General features: G+C 42.1%; 1 protein-coding gene across 2 annotated transcripts in view; it reads right to left on the bottom strand.

The window, feature by feature from the left end:
- Positions 1–13,755, bottom strand: part of LOC308112483 (low-density lipoprotein receptor-related protein 8-like) — a 106,203-nt gene that overhangs the window by 43,208 nt on the left and 49,240 nt on the right. For both annotated transcript variants that reach the window (XM_080468036.1, XM_080468037.1), the window contains exons 3-4: positions 12,957–13,079; positions 1,962–2,090 (exon numbers count right to left, since the gene is read on the bottom strand). In XM_080468036.1, coding sequence (XP_080324162.1) covers positions 1,962–2,090; positions 12,957–13,079 — 252 coding nt within the window. The remainder of the gene's footprint in view (positions 1–1,961; positions 2,091–12,956; positions 13,080–13,755) is intronic.

The raw sequence follows: 13,755 nt of genomic DNA, 5'->3' as shown, positions 1-13,755 counted from the left end.
CTCTGCTGAAAATAAAAGTATCTAAACATATCAGACTCATCTTCAAGGGCTAACAATCAAGTAATTCTTTGAGGGGCTGTGCTCGGTGAGTATCTTTGGATGAAACGCATCTCTCTGACTCACCTTGCATCATAAATCTATCCTCCATCTGGTCTATTGTTTATTGTCTGCATGCCAACGGGAGGAAGGTTGTGTTTGATTTAGAGCCCACAAGTGGCCACAAGAGTGGGTGGTGTTTGTTGTTGCTCTGTTTTAAAGGTACACAACTGTATTGATTGAGAGGGAAAAAAACAAGTGCTCCTGGAATCTGTCGAGGGAACTTTGAGAGGAAACCAAACATCAACGCACAAAGAGGAAAAGCCATAAAACCCTTTAACACAAATATTAAGTAGGAAACTGGGTAAAATTAATGCAATTGTTTACAAAGCTTCTGCTTTTGAAGGTGAAAGTGGGGAAATCAGATTTGCTGAGCTGTGTGAAAATCAGACTGAGTGAACTTACTGTTGAAGTCAGACTATAATCGAGCATCACATTTGTGTAACATGGGCATGGAGTCCCTGAGCTGAATCAAACCCACACCACACATTGTTCGTGACCGTTACCGAAACGGTGATATTAGAAAGCCTCTTGCCCTTTGATTTCCATCATCTATCAAGCTGGCGTCGGGCCCAGTCGGTCTTCAGATAAACTGACCTAATAAACACTTAATAGGTCTAATTTGTGATGTTATCTGGCTCGCTGCAGAAGTCAACTTCTAAACAGACACGCCGAGCGGCGTTTACGACTGGAGGAATTGGGCCTTTTCTTGGGCGGGCAGTGGCCTGCCCCCGTGTCACTACTCCGAGGCTTAAGACTGCCGCATCAATACGGACATTAGAATGAAAGAAGGATTAGCTCGGGCTAGACTGGGTCTCAATGGACAACGTAGTGAAAAGCCATCTAAGCTAAGAAGGCATTAGATCGTAAGTCGATTTAATCACTACTACACCCTTACTCAGTGCGAGTGTGTGGGGCCACTTCGAGGCCGGGGCGACCTCGATGAGTCGTTTACTGGATAATCGTGGCACCACAAATTAAAACGGCGTAACCCAACTGTATTTCAGAGAGAAAAGGGTTCATGTGTTTCCAAGAAAAACATATTCTCAGCTTAGCTCTGACCGCTGCCAATAACCTGTCAAAGTTGTCTTTAGTCTTAGCAAATCGACATACATCGCTTCAGTAGCTTTACACAATCTGAACACCCACACACAAATTAACTAGTGAGCAGGAGCTGGAAAGATTTACCTCGTCATTAATACGGGATGATATGAAGATGGCTTTTATTCTTTCTCTCTGTGCAAATGCCATTTTTTTCTTCACCACCCCCCCCCCCCCCCCCCCTCCCCCCCCCCCCACACACACACACACGCACGCACACAGCTCTGTTGCCTCAATCAAATTTTCTTCATGCAAAGAAGCAAGGCAGAGAGAAGAGTCGAAGAAGAAGAAGCCGATTCTTCACGGCTCCTCAGAAGTAGGGCAAGGATAGTCCCTGCAGGGGCCTGGGAGTGGGGGTAGCCGCACTGCTGAGTTGTCTGATTGGCTGGTTGGGAGGTGATGTCATTTTTGATGGGTCTGAGGAGGAGACTAAAGACTCGAGGTTCAAAATCGAACGGTGACAAAACTCCAGACATCATACGAAAGCTGCAAATGTCAACTGTCTCGCAGCAAAAATCCTTTTGCATCAAAAGGAACTTCATTGTGGAGTGCAGCAGATTCAAACCAAACCTCAAATCTGCCTAATTAAATAGAGTGCTCCCTGCTGTGCTTTAATGTCTAAAACACCTGTATGGTGAGATCAGAAGGGATCAAACCTGAGGAACTAAAGAAAACACAGTTCTTCTTTGTCCTCTATTCCACACGTCTCATTAAAATGGCTTTAACTGAAAGTAACATCACTATAAGGATTTCCACAAACTCACCGGATGCGCAGTCCTCCTCGTCCGCCCCATTCTCACAATCTTTCTCTCCATCACATCTCCATGACAAAGAGACGCACTTGTTGGTGGATCCCCCACAGTCAAATTTCTCTGGAGGGCATGTCTGTTTGCCTGTGGGCAGAGATAAAAGAGATACGGGGGATTACTGCAGTGGGTTTATGGCCACATAAAGGCAGCAACAACAACATGAAAAAAAATGAATCTACACGCCACCGTTGGACTCGATTTCTATCACACCCATGATGCAGTTAAAGCTCATCCAAAACTCCACAACTCTGGCCAATTGATTTAACTGTCTGGGCTGCCTCTAAAGAGACGTGCGGGAAGATCATGAAATACAGCAAATGCACAGTTGGCGCTTGCTGGATTTCTCCTCCTTTTCCTGCCAATCTGGTCGAGTTGGCACAGAGTTGGTTTGATCCAGATTACAGTGAGTTTAATATGAAGCATGCAGTTAATTATATGTCTTTGCTTCCAGTGCAGCCTTTTGCCTTCAGGAATGAAATCAAAAGGTCTGAAATCAAAAAGGAAATCAAGAGGTCAGAGTACATGACAAATCATTTAGCTTTTTTATTATTAAAAAGATTTGGGAGCTATATCTCACACTCTCAATGGTCTCTACCACTGTGTTTTCCAATGTATGTTTTCATTTAGGTTTTTATACATTTTGGTGGTTTTAATCACTTTTAATGACTGTGATCCTAACTTCTACCCACCAGAATAAGAGCTTCCTGTCAATTCCACACTTATTACAAAGTTTCTGCAACTCATAACACTCCATATCAAGGTTGTCTTTCACAGGATCGCTAACAATGTACTGATAAACAATGCTGTAAGAGGATCATTTGTGTTATGATGAATGAGAGCAGGCTTCATAATGAAAACCATTATGAGGTTACAACACAATATCAGATGCAGTCACTTGCAACGTTAGGTGTGAACTCCACCGCAGATAATTACACAAGACAGGGAGAAAGCCCGCCAAGCCATCTCTCCAGACATTGTACATTTGGAATATGGAGCCTCATTATTTGCACGTACTTCTTGTTGTTAGTTGTTTCAACTGAGTTTCTGTTTGTTATTCATCATAAAAATAAAAAAAAAACTTGGTACAGCTTCCATTATAATTCAAAAAGAGCTTTGAAAACAGGCAAACATTTATTTGTGATCCTTCTCGGGTCTGAATGTGTTTTATGTTTATTTTTATTATCATTTAAACACCTACACTATAAATTTATGTTCTATTGAACTAGTGCCAGTATCGTTTATATCGCACGCATAAATCTCCTTTCGTTCCTTTCAGTGTCCTGATGCGAGGGTGACGGAGAAAAGCGGTGTGATATGCATGCATCCAGCAATTTAGGATCCGGATTTACCATCAAACAACAACGCACACTCATAAGAGACCACTGGTTTACTAATACCACAGGATGGACTGCTCTAGCCTCTCACACAAGACACAGCTGACAGATCTGAGTTCGAACTGAAGGTTTACGTTCAGCCTTTCATTTGTGACAGTCCCTGGAATATAGAGAGGTGACAGTGAGAGGAGGGAGAGGCAGCCGGTGTCTGGGGAGAGAGCGAGGAGTGAGAATGGCTGATGCAGCCAGGCCCTGACCCCACAGGAAAAAATAAATAAATAAAGTCCACTGCAGTGAAGGCAGTTTCTTCAGCAGTGAACATCAGAAAACTCCCCATGACAGTGTTATATATGATAATATCACATGCACCTCTTTTCAGTTTATTTAATTTTGCTGGAAATTACAGGGTGAGTGAACAAAAGCCTTCCGTAATTTATGCTCCTTCAGTCAACATTCACAACAGGTGAAATACAGCACAAAAAGGGAATAGCATACCATTATGGTCATATATAGCCACAGTTAATTTACTCCACCTGGCAGCTTACGTGAGGTTTGGAAAATGCGATTATCAATTGGGAAAACAAGTCCGGGTGTGGAAATTTAACACCAAAGCAAGCAAAATGAAACATTAAAATGTTAAGTAGCGTAGACATTATTCATGGGAATTTGACGACATGAGTGACAGAGGAGAAGTGTTGAACTAAAACGACTGAAGTTGAGTAACGTCTGGCGGGTCTGGAAACATGAAAGGATGAAAGAAACGAGGAGGTGGAGTCCCTGAAGGAAGAAGCGCCATGCATTTCACGCTCATGGATAACCTGACAGAAAACAAGACTCGGACAGACAAAAAAAGAAAAAGTAAATGGTGGCGGAGACAGAGAAAGAGGAGCAGAGAAAAAGGAAATTCAGAGGGCAACTTCAGAGCGAAAGGGAATCCATAAGGAGGGAGACGCAGAGAGCGAGATGCTGTAACGGGGAAGGGAAGAAGAGACAAAACCGCAGCGTGACCTTTCTGATTCTTATCCTAAAGCAAAATCAAAGACACCCCTGGCAAGTGGAAGGAGATGAAGGAGGAAAGGCAGCCTGAGCACAGTGTAGAGCACGATCTGAATCCGCCCAGCGAAGGGGCGAGCTGTCCTGCTATTTTAACTGATGACTCCTTAATGAAGCGTGAGCTCTCTTCCCCTCGGATTCAAACAAAGAAACCAGACTTCACTACAACAGCGTATAGTGCGACTCACTGCTCATTCTGACAGCCACTGATTACTTAAACCCCAGACTTTAGAAAGACATGGGTAATGGGTTTTTGCTTGAAAAGGATGCAACTTAATAAAAGCCAATTACTCACAGACAAACTGACTGCCATGCTGTTGCTTACCATCGGGGTGAAAAATGCGGGTTCGTCAGTACAGTGGCGTCTCTGGCAGGAGATCAGTGGAGAATTCATCACCTGCTACAAGACTGGAGGCAGCACTCATCACAGCTATGATGTAAGAGCTTTAGTTTTCATTTGATGATCACCTGGATTTTGCTGTTTTTTATTTTCCAATTTAGCTTTCACTGACAAAATGCAGAAACCATTTAAATCTTCAGCTGTCAGTGAGCTTGTAGTCTGAGGACAGCGTAAACCCTAATGAGTATGTGGATGATAAACGTTTGTTAAACCGATTCCTGTAATGAATTGTGGCTTTGTAACAGATGTAATATTACACCACAACATCCCATGGGATTGATCATTTGCCACCTAGTTGAATAAATCATTGTCTATTTTGGCTTTTTTTTTATGATGAATAATAGACATGGAAGAGTGGTGATTCATCCAACAGCCAGGTCATGCCAGCTTTCAGCGGATTTGAAATTGAGCACAGCTTACTGTGACGGCCTGCCTTCTCTACACAACTGATCCAACACATGCTTCCATTAAACACCTCAAATCATTATTCATAATCATATTCTGATTGATCAAAAACAACTTTTTTTCTGAGTCGTAATGGATTTCTCCGACTGCTGCAGCTAAAACGCTTTTACATCCGCTGGTCTATGTAAGAGTCCTTCGGGGTTCACGCTGCAAGTTGGGCTCTCCAACGTCGTTTACAATCGTGTTGAGGTTCTCATGGTGGAGGGAATAACTCAGACACTTTGGCTGGGAGCTAAAAAAAGACACAATTGCTTCAAAACATGAGTCATTCTCATATTCTCGGCTTCATTAAACCGGGTTAACATAGCCATGTCCTCCTCTTTAAATTATACATCTGTTACAGAGGGAACACGTTATTGCTTACACGCTACAAGACGGGACATTTTGTATTTTAAGTAATGCACTACAGCATGCACTTCTGACTTATAGTTGGTGTTTCCCTCAGCTCCTAAAATGTTATATACTTTATGAGCTGCACATCTCCCAAACAAGTATCTCAGCAACTTCTGTCGTGCACAGGCCAACATCCAGTGGCTTCAATAATTATGAAGGACCTAATGGAGATATAATTTGATTTCTCACTTTTAATTGTCCCTTAAATCTACAAATAAAAACATATAGTGATGCTACTTGTAATCATTATTGTCCAAATCATAAAGGACAAACTTTCCAGAGGATCTGAGATCTGAGATAGACTGATAGCGTGGATATTTAAAAAAAAAAAAAAAAAAGTAGACTATTACTGGGAATATATACATTTTTTAAAAATATAAGATCTATCAGAATAATATTTGATATTTTTTCATCAGAACTGGAAAGGTATAAGGTTATAATATAATAATATATAATGACTTTGCTTTTGTAGAAATCAACAAATCCAAGTTATCTTATTAAAAAGTACGAGACATCTACCCATTACCTCACTTGAACTCTGTGTAACTTAGAGAGAAGCTGTACAATGTGAATATCATTAAAAATCAATCCAACACTGTCGGGCTCTGCCGTTGGTTGTTTTCTTTCTTATTGTTACTGAACTAACCCACATAGGAGCTCGGCAAACGAAAGGAAAACCAAACAAAGTTTCAAAGATGAGACGTAAAACTTCACACACGCGACACATCCGTCTTCTAAACTGCTTCATCCAAATCAGAATGGCGGAAGCCCGAACCCATCCCGGGTGACTATCCCGACTAAAGGTGACAGGTGTTTTGGAGAGCGTGGAAACAAGCAAACTCCATAGAGAAAGACCCTGAACCAGGTTTGAACCACTACTGCACAATATCAAAATGAAAAGACTTTTATACGCAACACAAAGCGAAACAAAGGTAAACCGATTTCAACACATCCTTATACAAAAATAGGTCCCACCCACCCCTGACCCATGACTCCCAAAAATTATGCTGTTCAGCAGTAATGACAGGCCTGGGCACTCAGAGAGGCACTCCACGACCAACACGGCCTGCACGTTCACAAACAACCATGATGTGTCAAAATAATTCACATCTTTCAGTCCACGATACTCCGCAAATAGCTAACAGTGCATTAACACTGGTGGGTGGACTGAAAAAAACAAAAAAATAAATAAATAAAAAAAATATATGAAAAGGTCAAATCTGAGGGGAAAGTAAAAGCTCACGCTGAAGTGGCTCAAACAAGATGTAAGAGGAAAGGCTCTATGGTGTGAGCCAACCCACGGTGAGCCTGTTTTCCATCAAAACCGTTAATAATTACCGCAACAAAAAGTTAATGGGAAAAACATTAATAAAAAAGCAATCACAGTCCCTGGCTGAACACCTTATTCATGCATTTCACAAGAAATAGACAAGAAGAGGAAAACTGATTAAAATGTCGCATTAAAAGAGGAAATATTTCTTTTTTTTTCACTTTCCATGCTTGTCAAAATAGACCTGCCCATTGAATTTTGCAGTTGTCAATAAGACCAGTGCTTTCTAATATAAATACCTGCTCGAACCAACTCATCCATGATAGAAATATAGAATTTGACTGTTGAAGAAAGCAGAGCAGGAACACCAGTTCCTCGCTGTAATGGCGGCATCTCCTTTTACAATGGCATTTTCTGAAGATTATATCCTACTGTGTGTGAATGACATGGAGGTCAATGATGAAATGACATTCTCATCCTCTGTGAAGTCTCTGTCAGTGCGACTAGCGCTTTCACATAGTCTCCACAAAGGAGCAACATCGCGAGGTCAAAACACACACAAACTAATGTTATTATTAAAGTTCTAAGACCAATGACGAGAATGTGGAAATAATGATTAATCATACTTAAATACAATACAAAGCTTTACAACTTCATCATAAATTCATGCTTTAATGAACATTCATGTGATGATGTAATTGAAATGAATAAAGCATGAGGCCGGCACTTAGTGTGAGACAAGTTGTGTGTTAATGTGATGAGATTAGACTTAATCATGCAACGGTAACTACTCCGATGGACTTGCATTGTAAAATTTGTGTACTCAATTTACAAAAATGTAATTCATTAATCATAATCATCCCCATTTTTATCACATCTCAGTATTTGATACAATATTTTAGATTATATTATGAACAGATTTATGTATGTTCACTCAACTAAATCATATATATATATATATAAATAATTTTTTTTTTTTGAACATATAGCAGTTGTGCGTTGCTTAAATATAACATCAGGAACAAAGTCAGTGCTTGTGGCCGCATAATTCTACTTTGTTGCAAAACCAAAGACTTGAATTGCTTCGATGACAATAACTACAGTAAAAGGAGCATTTCCCAGGTGCACTGCCAAATGTTCCATGTCTATTGAAAGTGTTTTCTTTTTTTTGATGAATAATTGAATTGAAATTAACCCTTTCAAGTACCCTGCTTGAAAGACGTTTATTCAATGTGTAGTATCCAATCCTCTGGTGAAGTAGTTTTAATTACCCCCTGCAGTAAAAATAATTAGGCCACAGGTTTGATTCAGCGACCTCCCATCCAACCCTGCTGCAACTCTGTTGTGCGAGCATTTAGAAAACCTTAAAAAAAAAAAAAAAAGCCTGAGTCGGGTTCTATGCTTCGTTTGAGAAGCCAATGTTGAGAAACTGCGAGCAATATCCGGCTGTCACAGTTAAACTGTCACAGGTTGGTCAGGTTTAGCAAAAGGGTCATTTAAGTTGAGTTGTGCACATGATTTAGGTCAACTTCATAACATATGTCTCAATATGTCCTGTTTTTGCATTGCTTCCATTATAATTACTCTGTGCATTTCTTTCTCTGCTTGGTTGTCCTGATATAATCTGTCTGCAGTTAACGTACCTGTAAATTGTTCTTTGGAAGACAATTCACATCTCTAAGATGAAACAAACACTTAAAACTCAAGTGCTCAGTCTAATAATTGCAGTTCGATATATTTAAAAGAAAAATCCTTCCCCATTATGGGGTCAATACGAAAGCAAGGCTTTATTACAAACTGTCCCGGAAAAAAGGCTCAGCAGGTTTTGAAGCTTAATATCTGGAGAGGAGTTTATAAAAGGAAATTCCATCAAACCCTCCCTCAGAGAAATATCTATAATCCACAATGACTTACATAACATCATAAAACCAAATTAGAGACACAACAGAGGGGATCGAGGAGGCATAGCTTCATCTCTGAATATTTTTTGGAACATACACCAATCCAGGGTTATGTCCTCACAAAATGAAAATCACTGTAAGGAAGAACAACCACTGAAGTTTTTTTTAAATGCTTGTCAACCCCAAGAAACGACTTTAAAAGCAGGAAGAAAAAAACTGACAGCTACACTTTCGGAAACATTCAGGACCGAGCAATTTCCCTCTTCCAGTTTTAGCTTTCGCCGTGACACGGGCAGGTCTGGATTGTATAGAAGTGGCGATGCATTTGCGAGAGAGCCGAGAAGCTGCTGCACAGCTGGCTGCGGTGGCCCAGTTCCTCCTTGATTACACCTTATTTGGATAGAAAAACTATGAGGTCTGGGCACCTCACATGCTACTCCAAAGAGTCATCCATTTTTCAGAGCTCACGAGTAACTCACTCCGTGCGGCCGGAGCTTGAATTCTTAATACAGCAATGTAACGCTACTCCAGCGTGTAATTGGGAATCCAGTCAGTGAGCCAGAATGATTGTGGCGCAGATGTCTGCAGCACCGGGTCCAAAATGTCTGCTCTGTGTGTGTGCATGTATGTTTTGTGTGCATGTGAAACTTAAATAGACATAAAGTGCAGATGAATCATGGAGAGGCCGTGAGTAAAATACAAGTTGAGGCTTATCAGGCATGCGGAGCATAACGCATTAATATGTGTTATGCTGCAATGTATGTAATCAGCCTGTGTAAAACAATAATGCTGTCACCGGTCTCCCCCATTTACATAATCGTAAACTTGAAATCTCTGTCACATTAAAGATTGGATGCAGCCTCTTTGAAATTCAGCGTCGGGTTTCACTGTTGAAACAGCAGAACGAGCCCCGCTCCAGTCGAGTAACATGTCATCGATAAGGTGGCATCGATCTTCTAGTTGTTATACAAGTTAGGGTGGCAGGGAGGGGCGGCAGCTCATCCTCGCTGACGATGGAGTGCAGGATACACCCTGGGCTCGTCAGCAATCCATCACAGGGCAGACACAGAGAGAGGGAATTAACCCACAGTGGGAACATGCAAACTCCACACAGAAAGGTTCCCAAAACGAGAGTGAAACCAGCGTCTCAGATAAGTTGCCTCTTCACTCTGATCAGACATTCTTATACACAATGAGGTTTTACGCCGACAGATGCGCAGCTCCCACAGTGGCTTTGTAATCTGACTCAGGTGATTAGCACAGACAGGTCATTTACCAATGAAACGAGAGCAGAAGGAGAGAAGATAACAGTGCCACTCAAGAGCTGGCTGACTGGCACACTTTTAAATGCGGTGTACATATCCATACAATGTCCATTCCTGAGGCTTCCTTGCGTCTCGTGTCTTCGCCGTGATTACGGCACAGCTGCATTCACTCAAACAGAAAGACGGCTGTGATGAAGTGGATATCATTAGCGGTCCTTCTGCTCAGGATGCAGCCTCCATCATCTGAACATATAATCAGGAGGCCAACTGCCCGCAGGGTGAAAAGTACCTGTGCTGCACTTTCTCCCGACTATCTGGGAAAAGGATATTTCCCTTTTGCCGGCCGCACAGCGGAAAGTATTGATCCGCGTCTGAAGAAATAACTGATGAAACCAAAACCGCCATATGTCTGACAAACTGTCAGCGTGAACTCATTTTTGTTTTTAGAAAGACATAAATACACCAAATATTCCACTGTTGGTGTTCTGAATGTTTTTTTTTCTACATTGCAACGCCGTGTGAATACATAAGGGATTTTTCACATAAATGACTTTCTTCTCAACCCAGATCTCGATCCTTTTATTCTGCAGCCAAGAGATGAATCCGTCCTTCATTTATCTTTAATTGGATTTCCAATCTAAACTTGTTATCCTTCAGAGGTCCCTTTATGCACCCATCCCCCTCCCCCCCGCATTCAACTTTTCAGCAAGTGACATGAGAAGGTTTGCTGGGCTGCTACATTATTCATCGAACCAGCCCGTACATCCACAGCCAATAAAATGTAACAAAACCGGAATGAGTATCGTCTCAAACATTCATTCCGCTTTTTCTTGACTAATTTCTCGCTCAGCTGGATGTATTTTAATGCCCAATAACTTTAAGGGACAGTTTACGGGTGCAAAGGACATTTAAAACCAAAGTAAAACTTTCAAAACGTGATATCATTGGCAGGATCAGCACCAACCATATTCAACTTGCCTTACATTCAACATTACACTAACTCTTCAGATCTTTCTTGTGGCGCTTGAATTACTGAATATAGTTTCTCACTTGACCAATGTCTACACCCAGATATCAGTCCAGATTAGCCAATAACTTGTAATTGGTGTCAATCCGAGACCTTTCTAAGACACTATGATGTCACAGCTGACATGATACTGTACAACCACACTGCCTCTTTGGAGTTTAGTCTTGTTATATTGTGCCACACGACACTGTGGAGTACAATATTGGATTTGTGTGTGTGTGTGTGTGTGTGTGTGTTCCCTGAGATATTGTTGTTTATTAGTGGAATGCCTTGAGCTATGTCTGTTATCTCTAACCCCAAGAGAGACCTGAGCAGCCATTGAAGAAAAGAAAATGAGCATTTAAAGGAAGAAAACAATTAATGCCGGATCCAATCCTCCCACGCTGGAGTGGCTTCCTGGTTGTGGAGTCAACTCACCTCAACCCTATCAGGACCAGTGTGTGGGAGTGCGAGCCTGGCATCGGCGAAAAGTGAGCCAGCCAGCGATCCTCGGCTCTAACAGCTTGGCAGAGAGATAATTGAGTCTCTCTCTCTCTCTCTCTCTCTCTCTCTCTCTCTCTCTCTCTCTCTCTCTCTCTCTCTTCTCTCTCTCTCCTCTCCTCTCCATCAGACAGCATTGAGTATTGAAGTGCGTGGGTGAGTGGAGGCAGGCGAGACGGCTGAACTGCCACCGCAGCCCAGATAACAAGGGAAATTAGCAATCTGAATGGGGCTCTAGGAGAGCCAAATTAAATCTTGTCTAAAAGGACTGAGATGAAGGCGTGACAGAAAATCCAGTTGCAGCAAATGAAACGGCGATGTAATTAAGCGGCCACAGCCACTTTTCTCCTTTTACTACAAACAAACTGACCAACCGTGACAGCAGGTTGTTGTCAGATGCTCCAGTTGAGATAAATAAAGAGGATTAAAAAAAAAAAAAAAAAAAGTTGTGCTTAGAAGACATAAAGAGAGGGGGAATTCCAGTTTTGCATGACCTGGTATTCTTTTGTGTAGGTTTTACCACAACTATCGCAGTGGCATAACCGAAAAGCCATGATATGACTCACAACTGCAAACAAAATCGGTCCGAAAATAATCCAAGACCTCCAGAAATCATGATTTTAAAAGCTAGTATAGAATTGTGGCAGGTTGCGCATGGTATTTTCATGCATTGCTCATTACTTAACAATGTTTTAATGCTTATCCATCTTTGTTTATAAGCCAAATGCCAACTCAGGGGGACAAGGTTCTGGAGCTGATCCCAGCAGTGGTGACCCCGGAGAGACACACACACACACACACACACACACACACACACACACACACACACACACACACACACACACACACACACACACACACACACACACACAAGAGAAAATGCAAGCTCCTTCAAGAAGGGTCCCCAAACTCATGCAGGCTGAAGGCTGCAGAAAGTATTAAGAAAGAACCAGGCCTTTATCAATACAAACAGAATGTAGTGGCACTTCTTCAAGCTTAAATCAGGATAAATGTTTGGAGTTGTCGCCATTTGGAGATTACCGTGCAATGTTTTTGCAGCTCAGGCCACTGAGAGATGACTGATGTCAGTTTGACACTGGGTAATGTGCTTTTCATCAATTTCTTTGTGAGTGACAGCGTAATACTTTTTGATTTTTCTTTTTACTTTTTTTTCTATCTAAGCATACAGGATCCATCTCATGGCCAAGTTGTGAAGAACTTGTTTTCTCGCCACTTGTGTTGCCTATCGAGTCTGGCTGCTTTGCTATAGACGTCATGGCCGCAACTGTGAAAGTTGAACCAGACCTGAAGTGTGCCACTACGACGTCCTTGATGTAAGCGGCTGAATGGTTTCACACTTACTGCAGGTCTCCTCCGCTTCGTCAGAGCCGTCCGGGCACTCCGGTTCCCCGTCGCATCGCCAGCGTCCCGGCACGCACTGTCCGTTCAAACAGGCAAACTCAGCAGGGGCACAGGTTTTCCTGGCTGCTCGGAGACAGAGAAGCACACCGGGAAAGACAGGCTGAGGACGGGAATTTATACGCTCGCATTAAAACTGCTCACATACGATTGAAGAGTGAAACTGTAAAGGTAGAAATATACATCTGTGGGGATCTTCTTTGACAACTTTTTATTCGACTTCACGCTGGGGATCCGAGAAAGAAAGCCTAGTGTGCAGTCATCTGGAGTAGCAGTGCTCATAACCTTTGGATGAGCGGTTCTTGAAACACCTGCAAGCAGAACTCCGCTCGTTCCAAACGGCCACATTTTGAACGGGCGCCGCACCGCTTATCTGAATTGGAGCAATCATCCCTCTCATCGCAAGAGATCACTTCCATCATTTCTCACATTATTCCTTTGCGGCCCTCTACAACGCTCTCCGTCCTGATATCCTTCACTAATTATCTCTACTTTCCCAATTTTCTCTACTCTAATTCATTGTGCTGTCTCGCCCTCTCCGCCCATCTCTTCTCCCTTCATCTGCTCTTCAGAAAAAAATAAAAAATGACAGCGATCCAATCTCTCCTTCAGGTTTTTCCATCACAGAGCGGTGAAATGGATGCTGAACACCGCCAGCTCAGGGAGGTTAAACCTTTTACCTTCCTAACCTGTTTAATGCAGAAAGCTACAAGCCAGCAAGGCCACGGGCTGATAAACATGT

This window comes from Lipophrys pholis (genome assembly GCF_963383615.2).
Source record: "Lipophrys pholis genome assembly, chromosome: 1".
NCBI classification, from domain to species: Eukaryota; Metazoa; Chordata; class Actinopteri; order Blenniiformes; family Blenniidae; genus Lipophrys; species Lipophrys pholis.
This window is presented reverse-complemented; position numbering and strand designations above follow the sequence as displayed.